Raw genomic sequence first — 20,359 nt, 5'->3', positions numbered from 1 at the left:
ATGCTTTCATGGAGAGTGGGGGGTCATTGTAGGGCTTCCTCACTTTAGTCCGGCTTCAATGGAAGCATGGCTTCCTGAGGGTTCAGGGAATGCACGAGAAGTGGAGGGTTGCCCCAGATAAGGCGAGGTAGTTGAGCAAACAAATAATAATGATAGAACAGGGTTGCTATTGTAAGAGCAAATGGTCAGCTCGTGCGAAGGAAATACGATAAAAAAAAATTCCCACAGTAGCGGAACTGTCGCGTTCTGACCTCGACATGCCAAGATACAAAATCCAGAAAGAAACGTCGTAACACAAACAAACAACTCCTGAGTTGGGTTCCTGTTTGCAGAGATAGTTATGGAAGCAATAAAGCTTGAATTTATTTATCATTTGGACCTTTGACACCTATTTTCCAGGGGGCCCTCTGAACTTCCTTCAAACACAGAAATCTGATGTGTCTCCGTCACGCTACAGGCGAGCGTTCAGGCCTGCTGATGTCACCCCGTCTAATGAGAACCAGCACTGATGTCAGAGTCTTCTCCAGATCCCATCTGGATGGAATAAAACGAGCACGGCGGCTAAAAATAAGATGATAACAAGGATTTAGTGCGTCTAACTGTATAAATACAGCCTCGGATTCATGTCGAAATTCCTTCCAACTTGGATTAGCTCCCGTTTTAAAATCTTGCCAGAAGAAGGCTGCGATATTACCTTTCAAAACTCCACAATTTAAATTTTTAATGGTGCTGAGTTATTGGACTCCCAGTCCTCTTTCAGATCACTTGACAGAGTGCTGGGAGCCGCTGTGCTGAGAGGTCTTTGTTCGCATTAACCCATAAAATTGATGCAGCAGCACGGAGATGATCTCTTTAAAGCGAAATCACAGCACTGACATGGAGATACAGGAGGAAAGATGCACGGTAATGTTCCCCATTTGGCACTCTGTTTAGCAAAAATCGTTTTCATGCAAGCGACAGACTGGGTCAATGTCATGCTTCATTAATGATTGTTGCTTTCTAATGTCATTGTGTGCATTTGCTGGTGAACTGGGCAAGGCTGATGAAATGGAAACTATTACAGGTGGGTAGCAGTGATAGTGAATATGGAAACCAAGTGATCTCATGGTCTTGGAACAATTTGCAGGATGTGTTACCTGCTGAGGCAGAAAGCTACTTCACCCTCTTGTACTGGACCTTGGTTTTAGGGATTTCAGAGGAGCAGATAAATGGATATATTTATAGATGGATCGATTGATGGATAGATGGATGCATGGATGGATGAATCAATAATTGTTTGGAAGAGAGGTAGACTGGCAGACAGCCGGAAGGACAGACAGAGAGATGGATACATGCATTATGGATGGTTGTCAGGTGGATTCTTGAAGAAAAATGATGGATGGATGGATGGATGGATGGATGGATGGATGGATGGATGGATGGATTTAAGACCAAATTAATTGATAGACAGAAAGACGGATAGATTAATTGATGGATGGTAGCACTGATGACAGGGTTGATCCATCCATGTTGAAGATTTGTTATTATCCACAGCATTGGCTCTGCTACATGTTTTTCCACAAAAAATGCAATTTTATTTAAATGAATGAAACAAATTACAGAATAACCATTTTCCATTAAACTTTGATGTTAAACTAACAGTCCCATTCTCATGTCATGTAGAACATGCTTGGACTTAGTTACGGATCCATGAGTTTCTGGGTTAGTGATGCATGTTTTTGTATGATACATTTTCTTCTGTATAGTCAATCCTGATTGTCTTGGGGGAGCATGGTGCTCAAACATAAAATCTATATATCGCTGCAATGTTAGATCGTATCCATGGATTACCTGGCATTCATGCCCGAACACGGTCCACAACCACAATCTGGTTCTGGATTACGTTGTTCATACAGTTTCATATCTTTTTTGTTTTGAGCAAAAGAGTTAAGCTAAAGCTTAAATAGTGAAATTAACGATGCTCTGCTCTGAAACTGTGATGACACTTAAAACTATGATAGGTAGACGGCACGGATTCCACCAAATGACTGATTATAAAAACTCTGGTGAGCATGTATTTCCAATATGTATTATTTAGTGGTCTGCTCGCTGGCAATACTCTTATTTACATAAATGCCTCAAGTTTGGGGTTATCTTAGATTTTCACCACCCACGCCATGGCCGCAACCTTGTATTGTTCGTTGTTGGTCACCTCCAGTGGGTTACTTTGTAAAGAAAGACATGCATTACTCATTCAACCCCACCCCCCCCCACCCCCCTCTCCCCAACACAATCTCTTTTTGGTCCAGATTGAAACAGGCAACCTTTTGGGCAGAAGTCTGTTGTGTTAACTGGAGGCGAGTGCTGCTTCTTCCCCGCAACAATTCCCGACCAGAAGAATAATCAACATAGCGAGTCTTGAACAAGAGGTCAGAAGTCACTGCAGTCTATCTCTTTTCACATTTCCCATCAATCCTCTTCTGCAGAATTTCCATAAGAAGTCACCGCGCCGTATCTCGGCTCTCCGTCACCGTCGGCCGAGACATGAAATATGAATCCGATAAGTGTGAGTGACACAGGTAGACGTGTGGGTGACAGGAACCGCAGCAAACAGCCACCTTTCGTCACATTACCAATTCATTTTCCCCCCTTGCATGCCTCCAGGACCATCTGAGACAGGGGAAGAAAATCATAAACTGACATTAATGCTTCTTCTAGCAGGAATGCAAACGCTTGCTTCGACATCTGCCCGGCACCTGGCTTGGCTGACTCAAATCCACGAGCAGACAGGCCCCCGTCAATAAATCAGCGCCTGGATTAAACCGCGATAAAGCCGAGACCTGAAGGGAATGCATGTGAACTGTCAGGGGATCTGACAAAGCGTCCCTGGCAAGAGAGATCTCTGGAAATAAACACCTGCTTGGAGGTCACGAGAAGCTGCTGAAGAGACATTAAGTTTTCAGGTTTTGATTTAGATTTGTTGGTTGAACTTCAGGAGAGCCTTTGGTAGGTTACTACTTGGAAACGAGATACAATACAGAATAACAAGAAGAGGCCAGGCCGAGCGGCGATACAGCTGAAACTAGATACATGCACGGTATAAAAGACACATAACCTTAACTTTCCGTTTACAATTAATGATGCAACTAAACTCATTATGATTTGACAAACACCAAAATAGTAATGGAGAAGGTTTTTTTTTTTTTTTTGCATTTTCTCCAAAGCAAGCGGGCTAGGGCGACTGTGGCTTGATGGGTTGAGTAGTTGTCTTGCAATCGGAAGGTGTTTGGTTCGATTTCAGCTTCCCTTTGTTGAATGCCGATGTGCCCCTGGGCAAGGCACTTAACCCCAAGTTGCCTACTGAGCTGCGTATCGGTGTATGAATGTGTGTGTTAGTGAGAGTGATTAGGTGAATCTGGTTCCTTTGAGTGGTCAGTATGACTGGAAAGGCGCTCTATAAGTTCAGTTCATTTACCATTTGGTATAGCAACCTCTACTCCCGGCTTATTACAGCCAACATCAACTTGTGACGACTTTAGGCTTTGCGCCGCCTGGTTAATTCGCTACAAACCAGTACATGGGAACCCATCTGATTCCCCTTTTCTTTTTTGTGACATTTTAAAAGTGCGCTACAGATTCACATGAGAATCATATGGAAACATGGCTACTGAAGTCCAAGCTTTAACTTCCTGGACGACATCATGATTCTGCTGTGAGGTTTCCACGTAGTGTTCTTTTCTCATTATTGCCTCAATTTTGTGAGGAGCACCAGTTTCTTATTCTGCTAGACACCCTTACATCAGGATGCTGCCCCCCCCCCCCCCCACACACACACACACACACACACACACACACTTCACAGTTGGGATGATGTTCTAAGGCTTGCCACTTTCCCACTTGTCCTCCAAATGTTATGATGGTCATTATGGCCAGACACTTGACTTGTAATTGTTTCACAATTGACACAAGATGTCTCCTAAAAATAGAGTGATGTTCATGTTGAGGACACATAATCAGTCTTCTTGGTGAGCGTCCTGGTGGCTGGACATTCCCAGGGTGTAAGTTGTAGGGCCCTTCGCCTTTGAGATGTTGCCTTGCATTGACAAGAGTGCTTTCATTCTACTCGGATTCTGTGAATCATAAGCCATGACATCACCATGTGGGTTTTCCCCAAGTCGTTTAAAGGCACAGTAATTTTAGGGTATGTAAACATGTGAATTTGCAGACAGTAGTTTAAAAAAATGCTCACAAGATTTTCTCTTTTATCGTTCAGGCGTTTGGCAAATAGAAAGAATGTTGGTAGTCCTAAACGTCCTAACAGAAAAAAAGTTTACGTTGGATTTCATTTCAGTGGAAAACAATGTTTTGTGTCTTCTCATACTGCAGGTGTCAATAGTTGGTTTCAAATGTAATTCAGAACAGATTTTCCTGTGGGCTTCTGCTCCCACTATACTTAATACCTAATTTCCCCCAAATGGAAACAGTTGCACCAACAGAAGTCCGGAGCGTCCAACATCTGTTTAGAATCAACCCTTTGCACCTTCCCCTGACACCCTCCCAGAGCTTCCCGCGAAACATCATGTGTCTCTAACGCTAACCTTCTTTAATTCTCCAATTCAATGCTTTAATGGTGTGTTAAGCCTTCCTTCTTCGTATTTGTGACCAGCTGATTCACTTTCACCATTTTTATAGAGAATTTCAGTGTTTCCTCTGTGAGTTATTGGTTCTGTTTAAGATGAGTATTCCCTTAGTTTCATTGTGTAGTTCTAACATCCTTTTTTCTACATCAGTAACAGATGTCCCTTTTTCTGCTGCTGTAATGCATTTTTTTGCTGCAAATTCTGTGGAAAATCTAGTAATTCTTTGCCTTTACTAAAGATGGAGAAAAAATGCGTCTCTGTGCATACACTTTCATGATGTTTGAGATTTATGCATGGATCCTACTGTTAAAAGGTTAGGCAAAGTATGGATTTGAAGGATTTTCCAGCTCTGAATACATATGTGGAGAGAAAATGGAGAATGGAAACTCTAGTATTTCCAGACGTAATTCCCTGTTCTATTGTCAACATGATAAATGTCTAGGTTTCTAAAATAAGTCTCTCTAATTGATGTTATTTTTGTGTTGTCTGTCCATTTGGATTTTTGAAAGTTCCATATTTAAAGGGTAACCGTCGAACAAATGTCTATAATTCACAGTGACGTTTTTTATTCACACAGACAATTTTGGCTTAGAATGTGACTGAAAACTTTGGAAATGTGTGACAGGTTTCTGTCTGGAAACAAACCTCATCTATCCAGTCTGCTGAATATTTGAATAGTTGTTGTTTTTAATGACATTTTCTAGCCGAATGTCAGCCTCTGTGTAAACTGTTTTTTCGCCTTTGTTGCTTTTGTCTGTCTGACCCTCTCTGGTGCTACCCGACTTTCTCTGTCTCTCCCTGTTTTTTCTGGCTCCCTGTGGGCTGTCAGTTCTAGGCTTCCTGTTCATTTCTGTCATCGCCACCGTCCCTCCCGCCCCGACTACACCTGGCTGAATATTGGCCCCGAGATCATAATAAAATCCAGCAGCCCTTAAGCCTGTAAAATTTAGACACTGTCACAATGGGCCTGCACGCTCCCTCATGTTATTCCCTACTTTCCTAGAGTTTCAACTGGTTTGTCAGGACATTGGATCCTGCATTTGTCCTTATTCTTAAAGGGTGTCCATCTAGCTGGCCATCCCTGTTGAGTGGGTAAACTGGCTTGATTTGAATTCTGAAGCCAAGTCTGAACACATCTAAATGTTACTCTCTCTACTCTTTCTGTGTATTGTACAATGTGGAGGGGCCCTCTTTGACAAACAACCCCGTGTCATTCAAATTCACAGCAATAGGTTGATAAAGACCATGATTTGTCTTGATTAAAAGAAAACACAAGCCTCCACAGCTGTGGCGTGTGATGCCGTCTTGGGTTTGTCCACACTGCGGAAACGATCAAATAACGATGTCAGCTCTGACTTAATCCATTCCTCCGCTACGTTTCGAGCCCTTTCCTCTGTGAGACTTCCCCCACAAACAGTTTCACCACTGTTCCCAACAGGCATGAATAGCCCGCTCTGTCAAACTCCAACCTGCAAAGGAGGAGCTAAAACAGAGGGCCTATCTTAATGTTTGGAAAGATAATCCGAAAGGGATTTGGATTCCTGACGGTAGCGAGGTGTTGATGTTTGGGCTGGGCCAGGCTGTAGGTGCTTGCTGGACAAGGGACATCAGATAACCCAAACTGCTGAAACTCACCCTGAAGGATGAACAGGGTGCCTTCTGTATCTCTAGTAATCCATAGTACCCCGACAACCATCAGGTTTGGCCAGGTAGGCAGATGAAGAATATCCTGCTCACTTGAGGCATTTGTTACACGAAGGTCCTCGACTCAAAGAGGCCACTGTGTGCATTTACAGTCAGCCAGTGTAGTTCTCATCTCCTGCTCAACATCATCTAGAAAGATTAGTCTTGTGTTAAGAGAATTTCTCACAACTTTTCACTTCAGATAAGATTTTGTTATCTGAAAAACACCTCAACCTCAGCGTTTTGGATTGATGAATGTTTTCATACTTTTCAAAAGTCTAATTTTGCTCCAGCAGACCCAGATTTGTTTATCTTTTAAAATGGTCTTCATTTATGTTTTTTCTGGCTTTCAATATCAGGCGTTTTAAACTGATAGGACATACATTTTAGTAAAGATCCAAAATTGAACTGGATGGTTTTGTGACTTGTTCCAAAGACATCAATCATTCACGCCTAGTTTTCTTCGTTCTTGTTTAACTTTGCTCATTTGTGATCAGTTTATTTTAACTTGGCTATGTTTTTACGTTGTATTGACCTAGCTTAGTTAAGTTCACATCAGCTTGATTAAGCCTGCCATAAATGACCTTAGTATGGTTTATTTTCTTTACATAACCTTAGTTTTGTGTCTCTAGGTTTAGTTCAACTTAGCCTAATTTAGCTTTTTTTAGTTTAATGTCTCAGTTTATCTTAGTATAACTTTTCTAACCTTGGCTTAGTTTAATTTGACATAGTCTTTTAACTTAGGCCTGCACTTGTATGGCACTTCATCAACTCCTGAGGACCCCAACGCGCTTTATGCTACATTCAGTCGTTCACTGCAGCATTTTTCATCATTGTAACAATGCCCAGACTAAAACACGTCTCTGGTATTGTGGAGTATGTGTAGGTCCTAACTTCTGCTGCCTTGGTTTACTTTATGACAAGGTTTAGCCCACCATAAAGGGCTTGAGATTATGCTCCAGTAAAGTGAATCCTACAGACATACTATCTGAAAACGTCATACAATAAATTATCACCTAGACAACGATGCATCAGTTACGTCTCGAGACATGCCTTTGCTTTTTTTTCCTGTTTCTTGAAAGATGGCTTTCAGATTCTTCACTGTAAAAAAAATTCCACACAAGATGTGTGCTTCTGACTGTTATGCTTCATTTCGCACCATTAAAATAAAAATGTCTTGAATTTCAGCAGACAGTGACGTGTACAGTCTAAAATAGGCTTTTATGAGTCTTTAGAAACTTAGAATATTGTTATTTTTTGTCTAGTATGTCCAATTATGGCTACTAATCATGGTCTATTGTGTTTTTCTAATTTCTAATTGTTGCTCAGTGAATATCTTTACTTACAACAACAGTTTCATAGTGCCAAATAAACAAGCGCTATATCTCGTGCCTTTATTCTCTACTGAGGATTAGGCAAGAAAAACAGGATTTATGAACACCATGGAAGACAAAAGCTGCTCTGCTTCCTCAACTGTCTTGATAGATTTGTATTGGGTGCAAATGAGGAGCTTTTATTAATGCAAATATAAATCCTGGGGATTTGGAAATTACAAAGGCGACAAAGATAAACAGACATTTTACAAATCGGTTAAGTTCTTAATGTGGAGGAGCTTGTGCAGGCGCTTGATTCTACTGTCTAGTATTTGTAATTGACATTAACACTATAGAAATCTTAGTTTCTTTTCTTACTCCAAATGAAAAATTACACCCATTATTCCAAAGTGGGAGCCTTATGCACTGATAAAGGCCACAGCTAAGAAAAAGGTTAGGGGGTAGGGGGACTATCATGGTCTGAGGATATGAGATTCAGATTGCTGGGCTGATTTAGTGATATCAGGTCACTGGGGATGTGAGCAAAGATCTGCGAGTGAAGAATGACCATCACAGAGGCTCAGAACATGCTGATAAGACTAATGAATTTAACCAAGGCTGAGCGATATGTCTTGATACGAAGAAAGGCAGGAGACGATTAGTCAGACTGATTAGTCCATGGCCTCCGTAAAATAGGATCACTGTCATGAATTACAACAACGCATGTTTTTTTATTAGCTGATTCAATTTTCAATGTTTGCTTCTCATTGGAGCCTTGGCTGGCAGCAGCTGTGCCCTTGGCAGTAGACCAAGACTAACAGTGACACATCTGCCACACCTCGGAAAAGTCACTATCCTAATACATTCTCAAGTAGGCTATAAAGCTACACCCTGAAAGAAATCTTACAGACTGTTGGCATAACCTATGACTTGCAGAAGCCCTTGTGGGATCTTTGCCTTCTGTCAAACCTGCAGCTCTTGGTTTTCAATTATACAGTCCAAGAGGTCACAGCACCATGTCATCAGTCTGCAAAAAAGCTCATGGGAAGAAGAGATACGCTGATGAGGGGGGTAAGCGAGGATCAGGGTCCTGACCTTGTCTTTGGATGGGTCCTTATTCCCAAGAGCTGCGGAGCTGTGCAAGGTGTCTTATCACTTAAAGCCTGGCCGAGCCTCTGTTCTGCAGACACATCAAGGTGGTAGAGGCAGCTCTTCGTGATTTTAAGAGACAAAGTCTGACCTCTGCAGCAAGGAGGTCACAGTTTTATCGTGTAGCTTTAAAGTTTTTCTTTTTTTTCTTTTCAGCTCCAAAGCAGTTTTTTCTTTTTTTTTTCGGACCAGACTTTCAGCTAGTATGTGATTTCACCCCAATACTTAGGAAATGTGTTCAATTCATTAATGAAAACTTCAGCTGATGTTTTGTTACTTAGAAATCTGGACCCTTAACCATAATGGAGAGAGCTCAGTCATTCTGTATGTTTATGTCTATGTTTTTGTTTATTTTCTTAAACTTTCTTCCTGTGATTTAGTGGCAGAGGTGCATTTGGTCTGCTCATATTTTATAATTCATGAAAGCATTTGGAGGGGCTTGGAAATGCAACCCCAACTGTGACAGAAGGCTGGGAGAGGGTAGTCACAGAGCTCCCCCTTATCAAACACGCGCACAAGTAAATATTCTCTGGTAAACATTACGGAGACTCCTTTTCAAACACACTAACTGCCAGGTTAGAGCAAGTTCAGCCACTGGTGTGAACGCCGCACATTTAAATCTTTATGGAGATGTGCTAGAACCATAACGATGAATCCGGTTTCATAGTGGTACCCTTACACCTAGATGTTGAGCGTCCTCTTATGTGCGTTAAAACAATTCAAACATGGATAGACATCAACAATGAGCTTAGAGAAGCTTTAGCTTTAAAGATGCCTATAAATCTCCTAAGGGTGTTATGCCCATTTAAAACAACTAAACAAAAGTCTGTAGTTGAAAAGATTACTCAGTAAGTGTAAAACCTTTAGAGCAATTGCCAGTATTCACCAGAGTATAGGTCCTAGCAAATTCATGCCAAGGTTACCGCCCAGTGCTCAGAGATGTTGCAAAAAGAAAAAATTAGAAAACTAAAGCACTCCATCATAGAGTCTAGAGGACCTCTGTTAGCATCTTTAAAGTCCTTTGATCTAATTATTCCAAGGTTCTCAACAGACTACGGACATAACGCTCAAGTGCAGTGGTGAAAGAATAAGAATTTAGACTTGGTTTGCATCTATACAACATAGACAACATGCGGTCAATGCAATTCACAGTGGACATCTCTGCATAACCAAAGGTGCTAGAGTTAACCATGAGGCTAGCTGTTTAACATTTAAAGTCGGGCTCAAACTAGTTCCTGCAAACAATGATACAATGCTGTAAAGAAAAGTGGACCTGTATGAGTGTATCTTGTGACTCACAACTTTCTCAACCTAATGGAATTTACAAAATCTCCTATCAGTAATGTAAACATATTATTATTATAAACCTCAGATGGTTTTAACATGTTTTCTAACCTCTTCATAAGATGCGGTTGCAGTCAGTGTGGTACTGTTAGGGCAAAACTGCTGCAGCAGTTGTTTGAGCCCCCCGTCTTAAGAAATATGCCTTCCATAAAGTCTCAGGTCAGTGGATTTAGCTCATTCTGGTGTTAGAGCGAGTGCCTGGGCCTCATGGGAGCGGTGTGCCTTTCAATCGAGTCATAAAGCCGTCAGAAATAATGCCTGACTAAAGATATAACATGTGGCATTACACACATCTAGTCCTGCTTTAAATCTCCACCTTTAAATGCCTCCTCGCTTTGCACATGACGACGTTCGTGCAACATTCCCTGCATTCCTCCATGTGTGCTGGGGATTATTTCAGTGCCCTGTCATTAGCAGAGGTCTGCCTGATGACAGCACAGACTTAGACAGCTTCGCTTTACTTTGATGTGGCCTGTAAATATTTCCCTTCCATTGGGGCTTTCACCCTGAAGGTTGCCTTTGTGTGTTGGAGCTGGAGTCACCCTAGATTTGTGCTTCTAATGTCTTTTTTTAAAAACATTTAGAACATTTCTGTCCTGAATTCTGTATTATCTATGGAAGGAAATAGATTTTTCACAGATTCAGCTAAATAACGCGAACAAATTAAGCCAGGTTGCTGTTTACAAAGTGTCTGAAGATCCATATAGGTATCTGTAATACAGGCTTGTACTTTACTTACAGATTAAGTTCTTACAATTTACACGGTACTTTCCAGCATTTTCCCAGAATTTATCGAATGCTTTCCTGTAACTTGCGTGATACATCAAGGATACGTTTTGATGCTTTGCTAGATGTTACATAGTATTTTGCAGGTGCTAACTCACTCAATACGTACCCTGAACATGCAAAGCATTTTCCCACAACTTACATGGTACCCTCCGTGAACTTAAAGAGTGATTTTCTTTACCCTACAGGGGACGTCGCAGTACTCTTTGAAAACTTAGCACACTATGGCCTTGTGACCTACACGGTATTTTGCTGGAACTTATGCAGCATTTTCCCAGAATTTACAGGTTGCTTTTCTGTAACATACACAGCATTTCCGAGACTTCCTGGGTACTTTTGAGGAACCTTTATTCAAATTTCCATATCTGACATGGTATATTTCCAGAAAGCACAGTCTCTAGTAGCACTTTCCTTTAATGTATTATCTGGGTAGTTTTATGGGGGTACCTGAGTACTGTTCTGGAACATACATGGTACCTTCTGGAGCTCTCAATGAACTTACAAACATTTTCTCAAGAACTTACGGGGTACTTTCTTGTAATTTCCATAAGATTTTATCAGCTACAGTATTTGGAATATGCCTCTTGAAACTACAGGATATTTTCCTGGGCTGCTTTTAGTTCTTTAGTTTGCATTTTCTGATTACTTGAATATTAGTCAGATTTTTACCTAATTAGGACAAGTTTGATGAAATTTCTAATTTTTTTTCCTTCAATCATATTTAACTATTTACTTGTCCTTGGAAATTTGGTTGATTGTCGTCTGGCATTCATGCAATTTGCATTTTGGCAACAAGAGACCAACAGATGGTTTCAGAGTCTTGTTCTTAACTAACATGAATGATTTCTCGTGTTAATTAATTATATTATCTTGAAAAGACATGATGGATTGCAGTTAATGGCGTTTTGTTATCATTTTTTAAAAGTTATTGGACATTTATTGGAAAATTGTGCACCACACTGAGGCATTGATCTGTTGTTGTGTTTGGTTAAAAGCCTGACTCGCCCTGTTCTCAGCAGGAGGTCTGGGTTTTTGGCATGTTCTTCTGGCACTGGGTGAAGTTATTGTTGATGACCGTGTTGGAGTGGCAGTGTCAGATGGTTCGCAAGTGCTGTGGAGAACAAGACAAAACAACCATGCTTACTGTATTTAGAACAGCAGCTTAAACATCTGGCCTGTTGAGAGTTTGTTTTCAAGGCCACAGGTTAAAAAAAGCCCATGGAGTGATAACAGCAGTACTTTAAGTATAGTCAGGCCTAAGAGGGGGTCATCGGTAGGTCAGGATCAGTCCAAACATGTCTGCGGACAAATTATTAAGCTTTTGCACATCAGTTTCACCTCCTACTTTTTTTCTTGAAGCTTGGCAAAATACTAACACTCCAAATATTTTAGCTATGGTTATGACATTGTGCATGGGTGGGCATCATTTATATCCAGAGGCTCAGTAAATGGAACTGGAGGGTCACAGATTGAATTGCATAAAATATATGCCAAGGCAGCTATACTGGAAGAAAATGCCTTGGCCTTTTCTCTTTTATCCAGTAGGACAATCTTTTTATAGTTGATAGGCTTGGTCAGAAAGCTCGACAAATTACAAAAATGTCTGTGAATTGATGTATGTGATTAAGCATATGTCTTTTAATGGCTGAAAGGGTCTATTTTTTAACCAATTTTTACTTTTTTGATGCATACGTTTTAATTTCAACAAATCTTGACATTTATTTACTTAGAAAAAGTTTTACCTGGTTTACGTTTTCTCACAGAACATGTATGTACATATCTATGTACCTGTGGGATATTGGATCCTCTTAGACAGCAATAAAAGCAGTGATTTAGTGTTGAACAAAGTCAAGGGACATTTTTGCTAATATATAATGGACTAAGCTGTGGATAACTGACCACCTGAGAGCAAAACTAGGCAGGACCTAATTGTTACAGATTATCTGCTACTATACATCCATACTGGTACGGTATATCATAATACATAATTGACTTGATGTAATTTATGACATAAATCAGCTTTTTGGCTTGAATATCTATTTTCATTTATCGGTCTCCATAATATGGAGCCTTAACACTTTTTGTTGGATTGTGCCCACTTAAACAGGGATTATCTGTAACTGATACCCTGTCTTGACATGCTAATTGTGTTAGCAATAAAAGGCTATTAAATTCACACACAATAACATATTTTAAGAGCCATGTGTACAAATGTTTCAGAAGCAAGCATGTAGTTAAAATACTAGGGTCCTGTCCCGAAGAGATAAAGCCTCCTGCACAACAAGATGCAGCAACTGTTTCTGAATGGTAAGTAGCCTATTCCTACAGGGCTACTTTAAAGAGAGTTCCAGAGCTATGCTGAAAGCCACATTTCTGTAGTGTTAAACTACCCTGATATACGTATCTCCTCAATTGCCTAGAAACATCTGTCTGACAGTATTGTGTTTTTTTAAAGGGTTGGTTTGTGTAAGATACTTCTAGTGGGCGTTTTGGTTGTTTCAGATTGGAAGAATCTGAGAAGAAAATAAGATGCTAACAACACAAGAATCCCTGTTGGATTTTCAATGCAAATTAGCACCCTGCTAACTGTTTGTTGTCTGTCTTTTCAGCTGTAGTTAAGTGTAAAATGATAAATGGTTTATGTGTAAGGGAATTATACGCGCATTTTTTTTGTCATGTATAATGCTAATGTTAAGTTGTGTCTGTCATTTATTCCCATTGTAATTATGAATTCAATGTAAGATGTAATATATATGTTAAATATTTGTATGTTACAGTTTTACTTTGTTTGGTTGCGAAGAGAAGGGCCAGGCTTGAATCAGCTGGAGTTGCTACGTGAAGACTGGGCTCAGCAGAGGTTGTTAGGTGATGGTTAGTGCCTGGCGACTGTGACATAATAATCGGGAGGCTTTTGAAATGGCTTGTTTTCCAGACACCAATAAAACATCTACTTATTGCCAAAAAAGAGCTGGATGTTGTTTTTTTTTCTGCACTTGGATTGTTTCTCGAATCAGTAGAGAGCCAAATGGAAGCAAATGCCGTGCAAAAAGTGCATTTTTCATAGTAGTTCACCTTTGACTATTCAGATGTTCCAAAAATCTGAACCACATGATGACATCATCATTATGCATTCCATTGGGCATCGCCACACATGCCTAAAACTAAATGTGCATTGAAATTCTGTTCCACTGACAGCTTGAAATGTAACAGATTGTTGGAGGGAATAGTCCACATTTAAATTAGCTAAATACGGCTAATTTTTCATATCCACATTAAATAAGCCTATGGTTTTCATTGATATTTTCTTCTCATTCTAATAAATCGTCTGGCTCAGGCACAGGGGAGCTGCTTAAGCTAAAAACATTTTGTGCTGTGCCATTTTCAATAAGTGTGAAATTTGTAATTATTAATTGTTAGCATTAGCATAATCTGTTCCTTTAGGCCATTGGTTCTCAAATATTTTCTGTTGCACCCCCTTTGAAGACGGAAAAGTTTCCATGTTCTCTGTCTTGCTGGTTTCAGTATTCTGGATCAGCTGTAGCTGTATGACAGATTTTTTAGGTAGACCTGTGAAGACACTGTTGCAGTAATCAATGCGATAAAAGATGAATGCATGGATGAGTTTCTTTAGATCTCGTTGGGACATCAGTCCTTTTATCCTGGAAATGTTCTTCAGGTGATAGAAGGCTGACTTTGTAACTGTCTTCATATGTCCTTGAAGGATCAGGTCTGAGTCCATCATTATACCCAGATTTCAGGCCTGATCACAAACTTGTAGCTGTAATAACTGAAGCTGCGTGATGACTTTAGTTTGTTCCTCTTTAGGTCCAAAGATAATAACTTCAGTTTTGTTTCTGTGCAGCTGGAGAAAGTTTTGGCACATCCATGCGTTGATTTGTTCTAAGCATCCGTTCAGTGCATGGATTGGATCACAGTCATCTGGTGACATTGTAATGTAGAGCTGTGTATCATCAGGGTAGTTATGGTAAATAATCGTGTTTCCTGTTGTAACCTGAGCTAGTGGGAGCATAAAGATGTTGAATAGAAGGGGTCCTTGGATTGAACCTTGGTGTACCCCACATGTGACTTTTGTCCACTCTGATGAGAAGTTACCCATTGACACAAAGAAATTCCTGTTCTTTAGGTAGGATTTGAACCAATTGAGTGCTGTACCAGAGAATCTGACCCAGCTCTCATGTCGCTTTAATAATATATCATGGTCAATAGTGTCATATGCTGCACCGAGGCCCAACAGAACCAGCACGGTGGTTCTTCCACAGACTGTATTTATGTGGATGTCAATGAACACTTTCACAAGGGTGGTCTCAGTACTGTGGTGAGCACGGAAACGCCATTGGAAAACAAAAGCGGTTGGTCATTGTAAGGAAGCTATTTAACAGATCAAACACAGCTTTTACTGATAAACGGCAGGTTGGATATTGGCCTGTAATTCTGCCGATGTGATTTGTCCAGATTGCTCTTTTTTAATCAGTGGTTTAATAACTGCTGTTTTTTAAAGTCTGGGGAAAAATACCGGAAGAGAGTGATGCATTTAATATTTGTATCAGGTTAGATGCAATGACAGGCTAAACCTTTTTAAGCTTAACTGCTTTATAATTTCTTCTTGCGCCCGCCATACAATACAAGACAAGAAAAATGTAACTTAGAAATAAAAAAAAAATTAACTACTATTGGCTAAAGTCAAATTCGTCTTCTCTTTTTTATTGATGTATTTGGAATCCATTTCTTCTCCTTGCTTGTAATTTTTCCAAGAAAACATTATACTTTATAGAGCGGCTGGAGATTTTATGGGCAGTAACCCTTAAATACATGAAGATCAACACAATAATTTTCTATGTTAATATTAAAATGTAATGTGACGCTAGTCAAAACCATAATGGGGTGGGTGGGTGGGGGGTGTTTTAAAATAAACAAGGGGGTAAAATGCATGTAAAATATATTCATACCACAACAAAGTGGGAGTAAAAAAAATCAGATGTTTGCTTTATTGTTGCTTTAAATCCAGTCTTCGTATTTCCCAAGAAAAGACTGTTGTGACATAAAGTGTCATAACAATCATCTCATTTCCATAAAAACCAAAAGCTTATGTACCCTGGTGCATATGGTGTATGACAGCAGGAAAACTCAATGTGTGCAGGCACTGTGTGATTCTTCTTTTTTCTGTTGTTTCTGTTCACAAAGGATGACTTTTCAGGTAGTTATTTTTGTCAGACACTAATTAGGGACCTGACTTTCAGAGCAAAACAAAATATCTCAGGTGCAGAAGTTGTAATAAATGAAAAATGAAGGCTTTATGAGTTTTTTTTTCTACCATGCTGCAATTTTTTTTAAACATAGGAATCCCCTCTTTCTCGTGACCAGAAATCAATGGAGAGAATCTGTCCCACTGAGATAACCACTTACCCATGGGATACGTCAAGCAAATATCTAATTAATTAGTCCTAAACCTGGACTGTGCTGCTGAGACAGCGTCAAGTCACAACTGACTGAATGTGTGAAAACCCAGATGTTTGAAGTATGGTGGCCTTTTTCCTTATATTAACAGCCCAACCGTCTGTTTTATAGAGCTCTACCACAAAAAGGCAAATCATTAGGCCAAAGCCAAGAAATCCTAACATCTGTTTTTCCTATTTTCCGCTCAGTCGTAGATCATTCCTGTAACTCAGTAGCGCACATTTTGTGAGTGTAGTCTATTCCCAAATGACATTACACAGCTGGACTCGCTTCTGGGGCTGCTGTTGGAAGTTACAAAAAGGTGCTTCTGGATTTACTCCCTAAGTAAGGAACACTAAACTGATTGTCACCCTTTTTCCAGAAAATGTTTATGTCTCCCATTAGAAGCATGATTTAATAAGATGCAAGCCACATTTTTAAGGAAAAGTTACTATTGCACATAAACCTTTGTCATGTCTTCTTGACAGGAGTACATGGACGCCAACAAATGCATTGACGAGCTTCTGAAACAGCTTGAGGAGGAGCGGCGAAATGTCCGAAGGTAAGTTTGTTTTAGGACAGATGTTTTATGGCTTGAGGATGTCCACAGCTGCTTGCAATCCATTCCTAACCAAAGGCAGTGGAACAATGTCACTTGGTTGTGAGGGCCAGACAAGCTTTGTAGCTCTGCTTGAGAAATGTGCTTTGTGTTGGAAGCCCAGTGAAAGTGGTAGACAAAGGGGGAAATTCTAGGGCCCACTCCGCGGTTGACCGGGGACATTTCTCATGGAGGTCGTTTTGGAGCAGATTTGCCCAGACAATGGGGATGAAGAGCTTATGGAGATGCCAATCTAATGACCTTGTCCCCCTCCATGCTCCTATCATCCCAGCTCTTCCAATGAAGCATGGAAGAAAGAGACAAATTTTTAAACTTCACCCTCTTTTGTACAAACCTCTCTCCATTTCAATGGAGCTGTATTCCCTCAGCTCAAAGTAATTTTCCCCCTGAGTGAGCAGAGAGGGACTGGGGGCTGGACAGAAGGGGATATAGGTCTCAGGGTAGGTGGCTTGGGGGGATGAGTGACCACTGACCATGCCATTTACCAGGCCAGGACAGCCCCTTGAAAAAGGAAGCAATGTGTAAAGGAATGACCCTCAAGTCATTGCTGCCCTGCTTTTCTGGACCCGCCTTTGTGACAGTCAGAGTGACCTAATAGCTACTTAGAATGACCCAAATGACTCTGCATGAACTGACCTATAGCGGCACTGTTAGACCAAATGGTCTTAAAACCATGACCTTGTACCAAGCAATTAAACTGCCTGTCCAACCCTAACCGGGAAAACAAAAACATTGCAGGAAGACCCAAAGATTCACATTAATATGAACTTTGAAAAGTGTAAAATGTTACCTTTATTAGGTAACGTGAGCCTTTTTAATAACATGTAGGATCAATCAATTGATCACTCAGCAGAAGGCAGCAAATGAACTCCATCTAAGTTGCAAATGCCCTAGCACGTCTGAAATTAATAATTACCACCTCTAGGGCAAATTTATGTCAATGTTTACTGTGCTAGAAACCCAATGATTCACCACAGACAACAGACATGTACCAATGCATGATGGAAAAAGTCAGATCTTGGAGTTTTGTGCCATAAAACTTACAAACCTTGTTCGGAACAATTAATTGATGTATTTTCTCTTTCTTATTCAAGTCTGTTTAGGCATAGACGACACAATCTTGCATGCTGTTGCTTTGAACAACAAGAAGCTGTCTTTTATCGATCAAGGATATTGCAATCAAAAACAATTACAACAGTGTTAGTTAACATTTTTCCCCATAAAACATACCCAAATCAGTCAGGGTAGATGGTAAAAAGAAGTGAACAAAAATAAATAAATAAAGGCAATAGGTTAAACCATTAAGTTGTCTTTGAAATTTCTTTAGAGAAAAATATGTTTGGTTAAAAGAGAAATCCTCTTTTTGCATTTTCTTTTTCCATTTCATTTCTGTTTTGGCAGATCTGTGTTTTTTTTATCACCTTACTCTTAGAATTTGATGAATAGCCAGCGTGGCCATTTCAGGCCAAAGTGGAGAAATTCTGCTAAAAGTGGAGGCGAATTTGGTTAATTAACACGCAGTGTGGTTCATAATAGTTGCAAATATTTGCGCCCATTTTTTGTCATTATTTTGTGTCCCAAAGGTTGAACTTGGATTAGCATTGCCCACAGATGGCAGGTTTAATCATTATTAAAAGGATACAGGCCAATCATTTGTGACGGTGGCTGAATTTCATCAAGCATCTCGATGGTCCGACATCTTCCCTTCAGCTGAAGCACTTGATCTTTACATATGATCCAGCCGCTGATCCCCCCCCCCCCTCCTCTTTTCAACTCCATGCACTTCTAGACTGTTACAGTTTCTTAATAGTAACCTTTTCATCACTTCACAGCGACAGGTTTGTCACCTCGGTCTCCACCCTGATCAGATATTGTATCTCATCTATTGCGCAGGGTGCGCTAGTGCGTAATTACGCATGCCAAAGGTTGAGTTTGTAGTTGTTCTCCGACCACATTTTATTATGGTTGGAGCGAATGGAATGATTACTTTCTGCTTCGCTTTTAGCCCACTTAAACGCAGAAGCCTATAGGTAATAGCGCTTTTTTAATGTAATGTAATCCCAAATTCTATTAATATAGGTGCAGCTTTTCAAGCTCTGCGCCTCACTGGATCCTAGTGACAGTAGAAAGAAACGCTATTTGGGAGCGGATTGTCAACTTCCTTTGAACGTGTGGTCTTTGTCAATGGTACCAGCCAGAAAGTCTTCCGCGGCTTTGTACCAGCCAGAACCTTTCCCCAGGTTCTGGCTCATGTTGAACATGTATCTCATGATGCCACACCGTTGATCTGAGCAGCACCTCAGGAGGTGATGACATCTGGACCTGTAGCCTTTTCACACCTAGATCTTTCCCAGCTTGTTCCTCAGTTAAAGTGTTGAAAGGGACAGGCTGGTTGTGGGGGAGCAGGGTTGTAGGATGGAGTCCTCTGAAGCAGAGTGCGTGGGTGATCAGAGTTTAGAGGTGTGAAGTTTGGGGTAGAAAAGCAGGTAGTAGTTAAAGGTCAAAGAGTAGTAAGTTTGTGACATTAAATTTCCTTTCCAAACCTTGCAAATGTTGTTATGCCGTAGCAGGTCATCTACCTTCTTTCTATAGTTTTTTTTTTTTTTTTTTTTTTTTTGCCATCACTCATATTACTTATAAGCTCATTCTACACAAATGTCAGCTGCCCCGTTTGTTGATGTAAAGACCCTTCTTTTCCTGACAGAGAGCCTTTATTTCAGGGCTCATCCAGAGCTTGGTGTTGAAGAACAACAAGCCCTGGATCTTCATGAAGAGCACATTGTTGTCCACACATAAGTTAATGCAGTTTGTAATGCAGCCTGTAATGCTGTCAGTGTTCTCCCCATAGGGAACACAGAGCTCTTCCCATATAATGCAAGGCAAGGGCAAGGCAAGTTCATTTATAAAGCACGTTTTAGTAACAAGATGATTCAAAGTGATAGATGGACAGAAAAAGAAAACATTACAGAGACAAAGCGAAAGTCTATTCTCTGAGACACAGGGAGCCAGTGTAAGGACTTTAGAACTGGGGTGATGTACTTTACTTTCTTAGTCATATACCCCATTTACCCCACCCCTTTTTAACCGTGCCAAGACCAGTCCGAGCTCGGTAACCGAGATCACTATCAAGTGTAAATGAAACGCAAATTGAACTGAACCAAGCCAGACTCAACCAGACTGCGCTAAATGGAGACCAGTTCCATGTGTGGGCTCGGCCCAGTTTTTCCCTGGCCCGGTTTTCTAATAACAAAGAGCGGATGAGCAGACCGCGTAATCTCCTTACAGTCAGCTGACATTTCAGACATTCATAAAAATTCTAGCTTCCCTACCGTGACACACGATTTCCAGTGATGATTCTGCTTAGCAGTGTGATGAACCTCAGCGTCTGTCAT

General features: G+C 40.5%; 1 protein-coding gene across 3 annotated transcripts in view; it reads left to right on the top strand.

Annotated features, from left to right (window-relative positions):
• Nucleotides 1–20,359, top strand: part of LOC105931048 (nck-associated protein 5) — a 178,808-nt gene that overhangs the window by 43,404 nt on the left and 115,045 nt on the right. For all 3 annotated transcript variants that reach the window (XM_036128107.1, XM_036128111.1, XM_036128112.1), the window contains one exon: nucleotides 16,837–16,910. In XM_036128107.1, the coding sequence (XP_035984000.1) occupies nucleotides 16,837–16,910 (74 nt within the window). The remainder of the gene's footprint in view (nucleotides 1–16,836; nucleotides 16,911–20,359) is intronic.

This window comes from Fundulus heteroclitus, chromosome 24, assembly GCF_011125445.2.
Source record: "Fundulus heteroclitus isolate FHET01 chromosome 24, MU-UCD_Fhet_4.1, whole genome shotgun sequence".
NCBI classification, from domain to species: Eukaryota; Metazoa; Chordata; class Actinopteri; order Cyprinodontiformes; family Fundulidae; genus Fundulus; species Fundulus heteroclitus.
The sequence above is the reverse complement of the archived record's forward strand: the minus strand, read 5'-3'. Positions and strand labels throughout refer to the sequence as shown.